Here is a 16653-nt window from a genome sequence, read left to right as displayed (position 1 = left end):
TAAAAACGTAAACGCATTCGACGTCATTCCCGCAAGAAATTTGTAGCACATCCTGCCTAAGACGCTGCTTCGTCATTGTGTTACTATTAGTGCGCTCGAAGCCACGCACTTGCTTGCGAGGGTTCCTCTGAAGTAATGGCTGTCTTCACTTACTCCTGTTACAATAGATTCATTTGGTACATGTTATGTATATTGCACACCTTTCAAGTCACTGTCATTATTTTATTAGTGATATTTATTGGCACACTTTTAGAAGGCTAGATTTTCGGACCTTATGGAGCCACCTTGCAATAACCCATTGACATGGATCACATCATTGCTTGTAGAGTGTACCATGTTCTCGTGCTCTTTAGTGACAAGCGGCTGTCCCGCCACTAAACATTACGAATTATTATCTCAACACGCACATATATGTATAAATAGCAATTTTCTTCTATGTTACTTCCAGGAAATCCTCCCACCTTTGCTGAAAATCTGCTGTACACAGTTCTTCGAGCTATGTCACAATCAAAGTGCATGAGAACTCTGAAACACATCCGTGGTGCAGGTGTTGGTGGATTTGATGCCAAGTTGATGTCATGTTTCGAAGGGTACAACGGAACTCTTTGCGGAGTAAGTAGTCCCTGTTCTCATTTACAGCGTGTTTAACGCACACGAGTGACACAGCCAAATGTATTGGGAAAATTATTGCGCATGCTGTCCTAATGAGCCGCGTGCAGAGGGGAGTAAGAGTGTCACAGCTTTGTAGCCTTAACCCCGCATTGTGAAATGATATTCCCACATTGCGCGGGACGTGCCGGAATTTTTCCTGTAACACGCGCGTCTGCCATAAGCTGTGCATTCTAATAAAAACAGAAAACATATCGAATGGTTCATCATTACAACTAGATGGCTCGAGATATTACGTGGAATCTGAATTTGTGACAAACTTTCTTGAGAGAGTACACAGTGGCACTACCCAAAATAAGATTATCTTTCTGCAGCTTATTAAACAATGTTGAATAGTTTCGTGCACGTTACGCACGGCACAATGAATGGACGAAAAGAAAATACTTCTCGAACGTAGCCTAGTCTTCACTGGCAAGGATTCGTAATACCATGTAAAGAACGTTTTTGTCCGGGTCAGCAGTGTCATTTTCGGCACTCGATCTAAAATATAATGCACTCGCAGCTCAATGTAAAGGTATTTTTTGCGATATGCCGCCCAAGTATTCGTTTGAAAACCACATCGTGAAATGTTAACAGAGAACGCATAAATACCACGCATGTGTTCCTTCAAGCATAATTCCCTATCGAGAAAAGTTGAGCAGTGGGCGCGAGTGATCGTCGCCGAGTTAGCGCCGCTCGAAACGCACGTTACACGCTACCCGGCGCTGACGTCACCACGGAGACGGCGCGCGGCGTAGCGCAAGCACCGAGAGCGCGCGCGCGACGCGAGCGCCGCAGAGAGTATGGGAGACCAGGCGCATACTGCGGGCGCGGGCGATACGTCAGCACTTTTCTCAACCCTTACTAAAGTGTACAGTAAGAGTCAACTACGAGTCAAGTGAATATTGAAGTGAGATGTGCCGACACCCCAGAAACGCCGCCTTTCCAACACAATCGAAGACCAAGCTATGGGCTTTGTACCGTTTCATTAGACCATTAAATAATGTTAACTATTCGACGTGTGTCATGCAACTTCGCGGTTAGGTACTACGTACTCACCGACCCTGGATATTGTGCGCTCACGTAGGGCGAACCCATCTGTTTGCTTCTGTAGTTTGATGTGCACCTATCACCAGTCAGTTTTTTCATTGTATATTCAGGTGGTTAATTGGCCCTTTTTCAGCAAACATACGTTCCTATATCATATGTATCATATACAACTGTTAACATTCTTTTTTCATGTTGTTTTATTTTCGTTGTCTTTACTCGGTGATAAATTTGTGATGGTCCACAAGGAACATGCCGCTAGGAGCTAGCGCCCTAATATATCTGAACCATACGGTGGCCGAAGTACCTCTTTGAGAAGCAGGTTCTTTTATAGTTTGCAAAAACTTGAAGCACACTTTGTAAATTCCAAAGTGTGTTCGGCGAAAGCCTGTGGCCATTCGACTGACTATGCCACGGTATCGCGTGAACCCACATTCTTGAAGCGCTTCTCCGAACCGCGTGCCGTGGAATCATCACCGGGCCACTTGGGAGCCATCCGACTAACTCGACTGCTGCAACGAGACGTCTGACGAAGGAGCGTTGCCGCGTGCGCCCTGCGCCATTGCGTGGTTGCTGAGAGTGTGTGAGGCAGAACAGAGGGACGGCCGGCGGACGCCGCCGCTGGACGACGACGCCGCGTTGCGCAACAGTTGCCCAACGCGCGTTGGAGGGAGCAACGCGCAACTGTTGCTTTGCGCCGCTGTGCCATTACGTGATTGTTGAGAGAGTATGAGGGGGAGAGGCCACATCTGACACCGTTGCAGAGCACGAACGGACGCCGCGGGTATGAGACATTAAAGGCTTTCGCCTTTATAATAGCTCTCTAATGGTGAATTCCATTGGCAGATTCGGAGCACTCCGGCAGCAGCTTTTCTGCTCCATTCGGAGTAAGTCTGTTCCACTGGCGGATTGAGAGTGCTCCCTGTTTGTTTCACTGACAGATCTGGAGCAGCTTCTGCGCCAGATTCACTCCACGGAGCAGCTCTCTCTACTCCGCGAAAAGCGGCGGATTCGACCGGAAGTCGCAAGCTCCACGCGCGTGCGCCGAGAGTGGCGTACCGCGTGCGCGAGGAAATGCGCTGTCCGATTGCTCACGTTCTCTCCGCTCGCGCCCGTGAAGGTGAAAACTGGCGAAAACTGCGCGAACCGCGAGGAATGCTGGGCGCTTGCGAAACAGATGTGCGCTAGCGCCCGCTACCGTCTGCTCTGGCGAGGGCGCTTGTGTTCCATTGGCAGATTTCCTTCGGTTGCTCTGCGCCGGAGTGGAATGCTCCGGCGTAGAGTTCGTCGGCCACTCCGAATCCGCCAATGGAATTCACCATAAGGCTGAGCCTCTGACAGCATGCTGAAGGAAAAGGCCGCTTGTTTAACAAACCACACACAAACCGTTAATGAGAAAATCAAAGAAAAATAACTATACACAGATAAGCACGACACACGTTAACATACCAAGCACAACAACTAGAACACAACTAGAACACAAGTACAGAGAATTCAGCTAAGCTGTACAGTTCGGCGCGGGTGAGCGGTGGAGCGGTGGCAGAAGTGGTGGTCAATTTAATCTGTCGTTAAAGATTTGGCTGGTATATTCACAGCCAGAAGCTGTGGCTCCGCCTTATGTAGTGGGCGCCGGCTGGTGTTTTTTATGACGAGGGAGCGCTGGCTGCAGGGCGACACGCTGAGATTCATGGAGAAACAGGGCCAGGCAGCAGGATGCACAGCTCGGGCCCATAGCCGAAGTGCGGCTGCTTGCCGGCCGGCACCGAAGTCCGCAGGTATTAAGTTGGAGTTCGCGTACCATGGTTAAGGTCTGTTCGCACAGGAACGCGACGTCAGGAGGCTCCGGCCGGTTGTAGCCCTGGAGACTCGGGTCCACAACCCGACTGCCCATCTTCAGCGTCCGGTCTGGTGACAACCTTCCGCTCGCCGTGCATCCTCGAACTCCCCTCGCTCTTCTGTGCACAAGGCTTTTGTCGCCCTCGAGTCCACCTCTCTACTCCTGATTGGACACCGCTCTACTGCCGCGTTGACAGGTGATTGACATCTGACCTCTTCCGTGGTGTTTTCCCATTGGGCCACTTTCACCTCATTTTCTTCCGCCTCGCGCCTTCAAGGCATTGTTCATCGTCGTCGTCTTTCACCAGGTTATTGTCCGCGCGTGCACTCCTTGTCGTCGTTTTTCTGTTAGTGCTGCGCACTTTTCATAGATTCACAATTAAAACCCTCACCACACTCATCACGCCCTCTCAGTACAGCGCAGCCATTTTCTCTTTTGCCTCACTCTCGCTCATCAAGTGAATAGGCCAGCGTTACGCCAACGACGTCAGCGACACAAGGTTGACTAATACAGATTCGCTCTAAAAACAATGCGGCGATTCAGTCCATGAGTACAGTACGTGCCTTTCATCAAGATGACCACTGATCTAGGCAGTCAATCAGTTCGTGCCTTCGTTCAAAATTCTCTGTCACACCTGCATCATGTGCTAAACAGCATCGGTGGTTTTCCGGCTTCGCAGCGTGGAAAGGCTCAACTTCTTTTTTCTTGACAATATGTCAGAGAGAGCGTCTACCCAGGTGTTCAAATGAATCAACGAGCTGCAAGCAGCGGATGCTAAGCCTAATGCACAATCTGACATAACGTGTCAGTAAGAATACTAGCCCACTAGCCTTGAAAGACATAGTTTGCTAAACTTGGAATCATGCAGCATGAAGCAACGCTTGTATCTTTACGCGCCCATTGTACAACGTGACGAGTCCGGTTTTTCATATTTACTCGCCTAATACATTTATGAAGGTTTATAAGATTGTATGAGTACCAAATGGCGAAGAATTAGATGGATGGCTGTTTCGAGTGGAGCCGTGTGTGCTAAAAAGTGCGTATAACTATGGGGCTCGAGCTTCAGGTTTGAGAAACGCAGGGTGATTTTAGTACTGCCATCAATGTGAAAATTAGCGATTGAATTTTCAAACGGTATATTGTGCTAGTGATGTGCTCGGCAAAATATTTCGCCGATTAGTATAAACGAAAGAACATAATTTTGAGGGTTCCTAGCCACACTCGCCGTCATGGCTACGAACCGCGCTGACTAACCCTCCGAGATTTGCGTGTACATGAATACCCGATAAAGTGAACGAAAGAACGACCGCCGCCGTAGCTCATTTCGTACAGCATCGAGCCTGCTATCCGAAGGCAACAGGTTCGGTCCCTGCCGGCTTCAAGTTGTCTTTTCGTCAAATTTACTTTCGTCACATCTATATCATAATTCTTACAATACACTTAAAACAGTACAGTTAACGTACCCTATATCTTCCTTGGCTTCATTACATGTCGGTTTTCATTAGTATAGTCACGCAATAGCCATCGCAAGAGCTTTCATTCCCGTATGATAAATACCAAAGCTCCGACACCTGCAATAATAGTGAAGCCTCTCTTCACAGGTCTAGATGGTGAGGATCCGGGTTTTTTTTTCTTTTTTTTTTCTGCAGAGCGATTCCGGCGCGCCGATAACGTTGAGACGCAAAACAGGAAAGTCAGTGCAAGTTGGCATCCTCAGCCTTGGGACAACGTGCAACAATGAGTTTAAACTATCACTCGCAATTCGTGTTGCCAAGTTTGTGTCATGGATAAAGCGAGCCCTCCACCATCCTCGACGCTGGAGAATCCTTGAATGTGGCAATGGGTAAACATTTCTTGTCGTCTGCATTGTAACTGAAGGTGAATTAGGAAATAAACTCCAATAAATTAGTTAACATGCCATGAGAAACATGCCGTATATTTTGTTCATTTCTGTTCAGCTATCGCACTGGTGTGGTGAATTCATCCACGTGCAATAACGGCAACTCTGTAGAGACTATTGATCATCTGTTCTTGCAGATGTACCCAATTTGAACATCGCCGGAATCTCTAGTCTGCTTCGAGGAGACTCGATGATCGACTCTTTACCGGAAGAATGTCCTTGGTAGATTGGTTTCACAGCACATCAACCCAGAAATCCACACGAGCCCTCCTGTAGTACGGGAATGCAAAAGGATTAATCGACCACCTGTGATACGCTGCACTGTGTGTGTGTTACGAAATGTGTCTCCTCTTTCTGTCTCTCATTTACTGCCTAATTCCCCTCCTTATATGTAGGGTAGAAAGCCAGACGTAGTCTAGTTGACCTACCTACTTTTCCTATATTCCTTCTCAGTGCATTGCCCGGTGACGAAGGCTGTCCCATGAATAAAATGACAAGGTTTTGTAAGTTGTTTACATAAGTAAACTTAGAGGAAGCCTATACTCTCAAATACCTCCACTATTTACTTGCATGCATAAAAAGCATCTACACTATATTTTGTATTACGATTGGCGACCACTTGTCATTCCAAATTATAAATGGTATAGTCAATACTATTGTTATTTCTATTTCGTCTGAATATATGCTTTGAAAATTCGCCAGCATAAAAGGCATATAAAGACTTTAGCATTCGGAAAAACATAAGGTAGCTGTTTACATTAATATTTCTGCTGTATAATGGTTATCTCCACACACACAGTTCAATAAAACGAAGGCCTTAGTTGGCAAACAGCTCATCACAAAACTGAAAGAGCGCTCAATGGGTTCCATTGAACCATCAAGAATAGCTCGCTTTTTGGAAAAATTTGTAGCCGCTGTTCGTATGTGCATGTTTCACGTTGCAAAATGGGGGAGTCGCCATACACCTGCGTGTTCTTGTGTAATGTTACACATATCAAATGCGTAAACCTTTGTATGCTGAATTGAAGAGAAAACCACGCGTCCTTGCCTTTGGCACGTAGACGTATTCATATGAAGAAATGAATGTTTCGAAGAAAATAAGCGTTCTTGGCGGTGCTAGGTTTCAGTCCAAGGGCACCACACCCCAGTAGGCAAGTGTCTTAACCACTGGGCTAAAAACATTTTTAAGCGAAAGTAGTTATGAGTTATAAATGTAGGTGGCGGCGCTGTCGTACGCAAAATCCCGGTGTTGTGGCTTCCGAGGCAGAACACCTGACCAGCACGCAGAATGCTTAGGGTCAGTTTTCTGAACGAAACCTTGATTTCTATTATTTATATCCATTTCGGTTTTTCGCTCACGGACAACGCCTTTTTTTCTTCTCAGAACCAAGAACCACGACGCCTAATCTGACGCTGAGACCTACGTCGACGCTGACGCCAACACCACAGTGTCTTCGAAGCGAGGTCCTTAACGCTATTGCTTTCATAACCACGCGGGTGGCCATGAGGAAGAACTGGCCACCTACCGCAATGTTACACCTGGAGAAGTTGATGTTTTAAACTACAAAATCCTTCATACGCGACAAAGCTTGTACACGAGGTACTCATTCATGCGCAACTATCTGCGCTTTATATAGGACTAGAGAAATTGTCACCGCCTTGTGGAATGGTTTTGCAGCAGGCGATATAGATCTCAATATCGAGTGAAGGCCCAGTAGATTTAGAGAGTAAAACGGTACAAATACTTTTGCGAAGGCGAAAAAGCACCTTGCTAAGCGCATACCGATTAGCGTTTCTTCAATGATCGTTGGAGCACGTCTCAAAAGAAAACCGTGTCCGAACATTGAAGGAAAGCGTGCTCGTTTGCCCCTGGCTTTTTACATAACAGCAGCCTGTACAAGGTGGACGAAAGATGCATTCCTATTCCATCCACGTTTTAACATGTAATGTGCCAGTATGAAAGTTAAATAAAAAACGCCTTCTTGCTTCCGGTCTTTTAACACGTTTAAGGACATCTTAACCGGGGCCGACAGAGTATAAAGAAGGATACACAAGCATGACAAAGAAAGTGTTACGCCATTCTTAGATAATTGCATTACATGACACGATAATTGCCTAAAAAAGAAGAAAGCTGATTTTGAGAACTGATATGCATTCATATGGGAGAACCACTAATCTCTCATGACGCCGTAAGGTACCAGGTAATTATATTGAAGGAGCAATAAATTCAAGCGGAGCCATCAAGTAACGCAACTGGCGCACACACAGTACAAATGGGTATATATTATCTCTTAAAGATAAAAGAAGTGGCTGAATATTTTCACAAAATGAACAAATTTTCAGATTAGTGCAAACCGCCACGGTGGTCTATGGCACTCGACTGCTCACCCGAAGGTTGCGGGATCGAGTCCCGGCCGCGGCGGCCGCATTTTCGATGGAGGCGGAAATTGCTTGAGGCCCGTGCACTTAGATGTAGGTGCACGTTAAAGACCCCAGGTGGTCGAAATTGCGGCATCCCTCACTACGGCATCCCTCATAATCATATGGCGGTTTTGGGCCGTTAAACCCCAAGCATTTTACAGCGGTGTTCTATAGGCACCATGCAGTCGAGTTATCGAGTGTGACTGCAGCGCCACAGCGCACAGCCTAGGGTCTCATTGTCTCCGTGCCTCTAGCGCCAAATGTCAGCGAACTTAGGACGGCCACCGCGAGCAACGAAGCTCGCACAGGTCAGTAGACGGTGCATGCACCTCTCGTTGGTCTGAAAATTTTGGGGCGTAAGCAGAAAAACTCCAGGCTAACAAATGAAGGCAAACGGCGTGTTGCCAAGCGCCGCACGTGGCAACACGGTCCCGCGTGCGGCATGTGGGCTAGCGACTCATTCAGTTTATTATGAGACTGACATGGTTAAGCCACGGAAATTGAAGATACCAGAAGAACAGCGTGCATTCAATGCTCGATGAAACAAACAAAATCGCCTTGCTCAACAGCGTCGCAGGCAAAATCCAGCCATTCTCGCCCAAGAAGGCCAGCGCAAACGACAAGCCCATGCCATGGTTAGACCATGAAAATTAAGGGGGTATGGTAAGGTAGATCGACAAAAAAGCATTTCTTATTTCAGTGCGAAAAAAATAATATACAATCTGAGGAGCAAAACCGTGCATTGGCGCGCGCGTGGGAGCGCTAGAAGCCATTTAGAAATGGCTCCAAAAACCGCGCCTCCTGATGGATGCAAGGGCTTAGTTACTTGTTATTTCTCGTCATCGTTTCTGCATGTACGTATTTTTTATAATAAATATGAGCAATTTTTTTTCACGATGAGCGTATTGAAAATTTTCGAAAGTTCATGCACCTTTTCTGCAAAACTATCCGACCGATTGCACTGCCATTTTGTCAGATTACACTCAAATACTTTCCGAATCGTCTGAAACTAAAATTTTGGAGAATTGTTTGAGTTATAATTAGGAAAAATATAATCAATTGGAAGATATTTCTTATGGCACGTGGCATGTGAGGACAATATTTTTTTACTTGTGAGACAAACGTAAGAACGCATTTTTAGAGCTCGGGGTTAATGCCACTGCTATGTGCAATTATCATGCCAGATTTCATGGTCTTACTGTTTTTTTGTTTCTGGGAAAACATACATTTAACTTTGCACCTTATTATAAGATTTGGTTACTAAATACAAAGAAGTAGCAAAAGCTGCACAGTTGAAATCGCGCAGTGTGAAGGCCGAGAGCTTTCTCAATGAGCACTCAAAATTTCACAGTAAAATATAGAAAAAGTTATTGAGGTATGAAACTGAAATCAAGATGGCCTCTTTACCATAGCATATCGCCTGAAAGACACCAGAAACCCAGGCAGCACGCCGCCATTGGACCGATCTTGGCCCAACGTCGGCAAATGACGGCGGCAATATTGGCCCGACGTCGGCAAATCACGCTCGCGCTACTTTTACCCGCATCGGCCCGACGTTGGCTAGCCGCCGTTGGGCCGATGCGGGCCTGCCGGCTTCCAGAGGGGAAACCAGAGGGAAAACAAATAAGTCTAATAAGTTGAATTGTGTGATATTGCTCGGATAAGGATCCTTGTTGGCGTTTTTTATTGCGCCTTATTATGCATTGCGTCACCGACAGCCCGATGCGTACGTGCTCCCGCTTGGTCACAATGTCACAATAATGTACCCAATCAATAGTTGCAAGAGTGCTTGCCCAGAATTTTCGAAGCCGGGAAATACATTCGAAATATAATTAAAATATTTTGGTCATTCTGCAGAAAATAGATGCCGGCATTAAGAGCAAGGGTAAGTCGTCGCAAAATTGTATCTTTACAATTCAGAGAAGCTGCACGTTACAGTTCAGTATTGTTATTTTTATATTTGTACACTGGCTTCCTGTCACAATATAACGCCGTGCATTAAGCAAAAATATTATCTCAATTAAAGCTGAAATACGCATGTACGATTTGCTAGAGCTGAAAATTTGCTTCAAGCGGAGCGTTAATTGATCAGGAGGTCTACTTTTGTTAATTATGACGTTAAGCCGAAAAACATGGTTAACATGAGCTGGCAAAGAAGGGCTTAATGAATTTATTGGCGTTGAAATAGAGAATATTCTCAATTGAAATATCAGCGTATTGAATATATTAGAGATGGAATTGCACTTTGCGCAGTACCTCCAAACCTTAAAGGAGAGCTGAGAATTAGCGTTCTACTAAACGTTTATACTTTTCATTAAAGATATTGCCGCGAGTGTATTTTTTTATGTATTCGGGTTTGACCCGCAAGGACGGTTGGTAACGCTCGACGCAGACCGCGCTGCAGTGTTTGAAAAGCTTCGGGATTGTCGTAGATCATTTTGTTAAGACTGCGTGCAGGACGCGAATAGTCAAGATTATTCAAGAGCTTGCGCGACCACCAGTGATAAGGCTGGAAAGTTCGATGCGTGATGTATAAAAGACGGCGAGTCCCAGCGATTATCAGTGTTATCGACGGCCGACGCTCTGTTCGCCGCTATCAGTGTACAGCGTGCATTGATGTGGTTTGACTATTCGTTTCCCGGGCACAGGTTCGCCCAAATAAAAATTTTCGTCTTGCACCTGCCGACTGCTACCCTCTTCAACGTCACGACCACGTGTCAATATCAACGTTGTCAGCTTTTGTAGCGCTCGAGTGACACAGTTCGTAGTACTTTGCCAATTTTAAACACGAACAGAGATTTGTTATGCCTGCCTCTTAGTGTGGCTAGTAGCTTCACAGGCACTCCCATTATATTCAGGTTGCGGCGAGTCAGAACCCACCGGAAGAGTTTTCAATGGCAAGACTATAAGCAAGCCGCAGGTTCCCTGGATCGTAAGTACGGTACTCCGACCATTATCTTTCCGTCGTGAATTACCAAATTGCTTGCCACCGAGGTCATTTAACGGCTGGTACCTTGCCCGCTCAACAAAAAAGTGTAATCTGTCTTGATATATACTGATGGGCTAGTTGTTGAACTATTATATTGGTGAAGTAGCACACATAAGACTAATTCACGCACGCATAAAGAACACGCCAACACAAGCGCTGGTGTTTACGTATTACGTGTGCGTCAATGCGTTTTTGCGCTTCTTTATCAATCTGTGTTATTCAATGAGTTATCGTCTTAACCGCGCTAAATTAATAACAGGGAAGTGAACATGAATAAGCATTCAATCCGCGAAAGAATCGTGCTACAAGTCGCTTTTAAACATCTTGAAGATCGATTGCATCTAGTGACATTGCAGTGTGTTGCTTGTTACTGGTTTAGTGCTATTTTCGTTTTCCCCGGAAACGATGGCGGGCGAATTGCAACTTTTTATCTTACCTTTCTGGTTCTCGCCTAAAAAACTGTAGAAGGTCCTGCTAGCTTGCAATGTCGGCCCACAGCTCCAAATCCAAGTAAACAATTTGCTCCCGGCATTGGGTTTGGCGCTGCAGCGCAGGCAATGTGCTGCCGTCGAGGCCACGCAGGGGTGGATCAGTATAAGGATGGAGGCTGCCTGGGGCATGACATCGAAGCAGTACCGTACGTTGAGCTCCAATGTCCACAACAGCCGTACGTTTTTTGGATACGGTCGGCGCAGATTCGCACTGCTGGAAGTGACCACGTTTGGTGCTGGATCACTTGATCGGGTGCTTGTGGGCAGTTCTTGTATCCATGTCCGAAGCGTCTACAAGAAAATCTCCGAGTCGCACTGAGGCAGGTGCCTGCTGGCAGCCTGCAGGAACGCTACGTCTAGCACTTTCCTGCAACTCCACCGGCCGTAAGACGGTCGTGTAGTGGTTGTGGCGCTCGACCAATGACCCGAAGATCGCGGGATCGAATCCTGGCCGCGGCGGCTGCATTTCCGATGGAGGCGAAAATGTTTGAGGCCCGTGTACTCATATTTAGGTGCACGTTAAAGAACCCCAGCTGGTAGAAATTTCCGGAGCCCTCCTCTACAGCGCCTCTCATAGTCATATCGTGGTTTTGGAATGTTATAACCCCAGATATAAAGACGAAAGTCTCGATGTTATCCTGGACTGTCTCCACAGACGGTAAGACAGCGCATGTCGAGTGATGTATTGCATGACCGACATGCTCTTTTGCTCTGAGATAGGTCCACGCTATCTCATAAGCATGCAGGAGGCACAGTTTGTGATGTATGTAGGTGACAACGCCTTCACTGCTGGATTACCTGCGCTACCTCATCTCCATGAAGTGAGTGTTATAAGCGACCGGAAGAGCTGCAAGTGGGTACGTCAGGGCCGCGCTCCTAGATGACCACAAATCATATTTGCTTTCTTAGAAGCAATGCGAGACTTGGGCAGCTCTCGAAAGATGCCCCTCCACGACCGATTTCTTGATGGACTCTGGCGAGGAGTATTTAAGGACAACATGGCGGTGCAGACACAGGTATTAGGGTCGTCCTGAAGCCCATGAAGCTCTCAATTGGTATTCCCAAAGAGCTGTGTAACTGCGGCTCACCCAATGCCGGAAGAAGAGTAAGAGTAGAGGCCGTGAGACCAAAACTTTTAATGCGCCTGGAAGGGTCATGGCGTTCGGTGAATTAAGGTGTTCTGATGGATTTGTGTTTCGCGACAAGGGCATGGTAATGTACAGGAATAGACACCGCCGGTTCACAAGCACACTTTTTTTATTGTGCGCGTCTTCCTCGTCTTCATGCAACCATCCGAACCTATGCCGCTCTTTGTATTTACGTCAACTGCGTCTGACGCGCTTTCAGTGGTGTCCGCCGCGGTGGAGCAGTGGTTACGGTGCGCAGCTGTTGACCCGAAATTCGCGGGTTTGTTTGCAGCCGTGACAGTCGCATTTTGATGGAGGCGAAATGCTGGATGTCCGTGTACTGCGCGATGTCAGTGGAATCTAGAGAACACCAGACGGCCGAAGTTCCCAAAGCCTTCCACTAAGGCATGCCTCATAATGATGTCGGGAATTTCGCATGCAAAACCCCAGATTGCGTTATCGCAATTTCTGTGCGCAGGTTTTTGGGCGACATACGGACACCTCACATTGTCATTGATCACACACTAAATCTTGTCTTGGGGCTTTTTGGCGAACATTGGCCCTTGCGTCTTGTTTCCCCGTATATTATGATAATCATAATCGTCTGCTTTAGGTTTTGTGCGATTAACGATGCTATGCGTTCCGGTGTTGGGTTATTAGCATAGACAGCCAAGCTCATCTGTGTATACAAGCACTAGAATAAGATAATTCAATAAAACCATTGGAAAATGACGATGCATGTATAGATGGTAATGTGGTCGATGAATAAATCATTGTGCCTTACACTGTGCGCTGACCCGATCTCTCCAGGCAAAGATGTGATCCATTATTGTTTTTTTTTTTTGCTGAAAAGCGCAGTTTTATTTTGTGCCTTGTGACGCTTTGGTTTTGTGAACACCTTTATTTTGTTTTATCTAGGTGCAGCTTATTTCACCTATACCAGGGACGCAGAACATGGAAACTTGTGGTGGAAGCATCATTACAACAATGTTGTGTTGACCGCGGCTCATTGTTTGAAAGAGCGAGTAGCATTGGGCGTATGAATGCGGTGTGCTTGATTGAGATATTTGGGAATTCAATATCTTAAGTTCAAATCGCTGACCTTTATAAGAGCTGCAATGAAATAGGTAGATCATTGTCTCTACCTTTCACTATCATCCTCGTTAACGTCTGGGCTGAACAAAGACGTTTGTGCTATTCAGTGTAAGAAATCGTGCAGAGTTAACAAGAGTTAAGAAAATTTTAACAACGCAGAAAATATTTAGCTATCGGCAAACGGGACTTCTGTCGAACGTGTCATAAGCGTGAGTTTGTCAGTATTTGCCTTTGTAAAACGGTGTGATTGGTTTGAAAGAATCAGTTAAGCAGCATTTTATGAGTCACGGGTAGGACAAAGTCAAAAGTGGTTCGTCTACGAATGAACATGCAACCAGCTTCATGCTGAAATACACGATGATAGCACATAAGAGGATGCGTAGAGCAGTTATACGTCTGACAACGACTTCAGTGAAAGCGTGGTTCCAAGAATACACGGGCGAGTTTGGTCTGTGGCATATAACGTCACCTGTCAACTCACTTCAATGCTTGATACACGAGGCACAAAAAAGAAGCTAGGAGGAAATGTTGATTACTACCCTGCAATTACCGACTGCGATAACTTTCTATGATAGTAGCGTGCTTTTCAAATGCGATAGCGGCTTTGATGAACTTTCGCATTGCGTATCGAATGAACTGATGTGCTACTTCAACATATGCTTTAGTTATACGTGGCTGTCAGAGCGTAGGTTGCGTATTGAGAAAAGTGAAGCGTTAGCATGGACGCTGATAATTTTTTTTATCTTCGTGGCTTTTCATACACCACTCGTCTATACAAAACTCCAAATTTTATTTCAAGATCTTGAGTATGAGAGGATCGAAAAGTTAAAATAAAGAGAAGCTAAAGAGGTCACGGGGATGTGCTTTTAAGCTTACTGTAGGAAAGGCAGCTGAAGCATGACGAAATGCTCAGTAGCAGTCATGTGGCGTGGAGAAAAATTTCAAGCACAAGCTCACTCTCACAGCGATTGCAAATATTCATTGGTGTTTATGCTATGTCTTTCGCTTTTGCAGATATCCCATGGCGAAGATGTGAGTTTGGCGCGATTTTTAAACAGCCGTCCTGTATCTCATTGGGACTGTGTGTCCAAGAACTGGATGCGCGGTGTAGCCTTAGAACCTGCTCCGGATGCTATGATATTGGGCACGTTGCGATTGCGACATATTATTCCATAAATATTTGCAGGACCTTTTGTGCCAGATTGGGCGAGGCAGAGATAATTTTGAGATGGTTCATATTGAATTTTTCAATGGAATAACAAAGTTTTTGTTCGTTTTGCAGGACCTGGATGCCCACATAAATAGCAGAGGTGAGCCTCCGTAAAATTGCCTTTTTGGTTTTGCAACTTCTAAAGTGAGCATGACACATTGCCGTATTATCTTCCACGTTTTTATAATTTACTGCCATAATTTGCAACTCAGTGCACTTACATAATAGGTGTCTTCATTGAAGCTCCGATGCGTTTGTAAAGTCTTCCGCTAAATGAAATGTGTGGTGCATGCAAGGGAAATTTGTACCCTAAACAAGGCTCCTTGCGACGTTAGTATGTCAAACGCAGTTCGCGCAAACGGTTAAAAACAGCTTCGCACTTTTAACAGCGTTGACTCAAAAGCGTAATCTCGTAATCTTCAGTGGAACGTAGATTGGTCAACATTACTGGAGATGGAGTCCCACTATGCCTGATGATTGAGGTCTGAAATGAAGATATTTATTGTTGTTCTTACTTTTCTGCTCGCAACTTGACTATGAAGCCCTATCTTTATATCCAGGTTGTGGTGTGTCTGAACCTACAGGAAGGGTTTACAACGGCGATACGATAGAGAAGCCACAGATTCCATGGATCGTAAGTACAGATATTTTTCGCACTTTTCATTGGTACATAGGGAGACCTTTCCGTTGTAAGTTCTTTTAAGTGTATTACGTGCTCTCTTCTACGATGAAGCTCGATAAGAATTTTTTTTGGTTTTTCACGTTAAGGTCAGGATATGAGAATGAAGCATACCGCAGGGGTGTACTCAGCAATAATTTTGATTCCCATTGTACTTTATCATCCGCCTAAATCTAAGAACACGGGTGCTATTTCATTTCTCCCTATCACAATACAGCCGCTCTGACCGGGAACACAAACCACGACCTCGAGATCCGTTGCGCAACATCTGTCTCGTAAGCCACCATGGCGAGTGCTGAAATCGTTATTCCGCATTGTAGATACAACTTCCAATGTTTCAGCCTTATTTCATGGATCGGCAAATTGGAGTTCCCGCTGAAGCCAGGCATTATACAAGCTCCACTTCTGTTCCATTTTCTAGCATATATATATTTGTGTGCAATACAGCGCTTAAATTTTGCCACCTTTGAAGTATGCAATTTGACATAAGGTTTCTGTATTTTGCCATGTAAACAAGTCAAATGTTAGGTCAATTTTTAGAACACAATGGCTTGCGAAACATGCCCAAGCTGCCTATCCAAAACCCTGAATTATCCCTTTGTCAATATTAGATGGATGGAAATAACTTTATTGAGAGGTTCAGCAGGTTTTAGAGACTCGGGCTCCGGTCTAGCCGGTTTGCTTGGCCGAAAAAAAGAAAAAAAGACAGAGCTGCGAGAAAATAAATTTAATGTCGCATCGACCCTCGAGCTAGGATTCCGAATCGATTGCGGTCGTGTCTCAGACCTCGCTGAACATATTGATGAAACTCCTATTGAAATCTTGAATTCGAAACTACGGAACATAGAGAGCGTCAACCAATAATTTCACGAGCACTTTCTAGAGAGACCGGGGAACAATGTAAAGCGAATAATGTTTTGCCACGACCTCCTGTTTCTGCTGGCTCTCAGGGTTAGTTCAGCAGTCCTAGTTATGTAGAATATTCATTGGTAATTTGCTGTCCGGCTAGTCTCTGTATGGTCAGTATCAAGAATTGACTTAATATGAAATAGACGACCACAATAAATATCGGTGCGTGATTACCATGAATTTCTTGCTTAGCTGCCATCCGTGTTCTATTGTCATCGGGCCCTCGTCATTGTTGCGTAACCTTCGTTCGGTTATCTATACCATGTAATTGTAATAATTAAATATTTTGTCATCCCTGTC

General features: G+C 45.5%; 1 protein-coding gene across 1 annotated transcript in view; it reads left to right on the top strand.

Moving 5' to 3' along the window:
- The window catches only part of LOC119403282 (trypsin 5G1-like), a 42478-nt gene that overhangs the window by 9726 nt on the left and 16099 nt on the right, over positions 1–16653 (top strand). Inside the window, exons 3-5 of the mRNA XM_049418253.1 lie at positions 14570–14587; positions 14838–14865; positions 15326–15399. Coding sequence (XP_049274210.1) covers positions 14570–14587; positions 14838–14865; positions 15326–15399 — 120 coding nt within the window. The remainder of the gene's footprint in view (positions 1–14569; positions 14588–14837; positions 14866–15325; positions 15400–16653) is intronic.

This window comes from Rhipicephalus sanguineus, chromosome 8 (assembly GCF_013339695.2).
Source record: "Rhipicephalus sanguineus isolate Rsan-2018 chromosome 8, BIME_Rsan_1.4, whole genome shotgun sequence".
Taxonomy (NCBI): Eukaryota; Metazoa; Arthropoda; class Arachnida; order Ixodida; family Ixodidae; genus Rhipicephalus; species Rhipicephalus sanguineus.
Note: the sequence above shows the minus strand (reverse complement) of the source record. Positions and strands in the feature narration are given on the sequence as shown.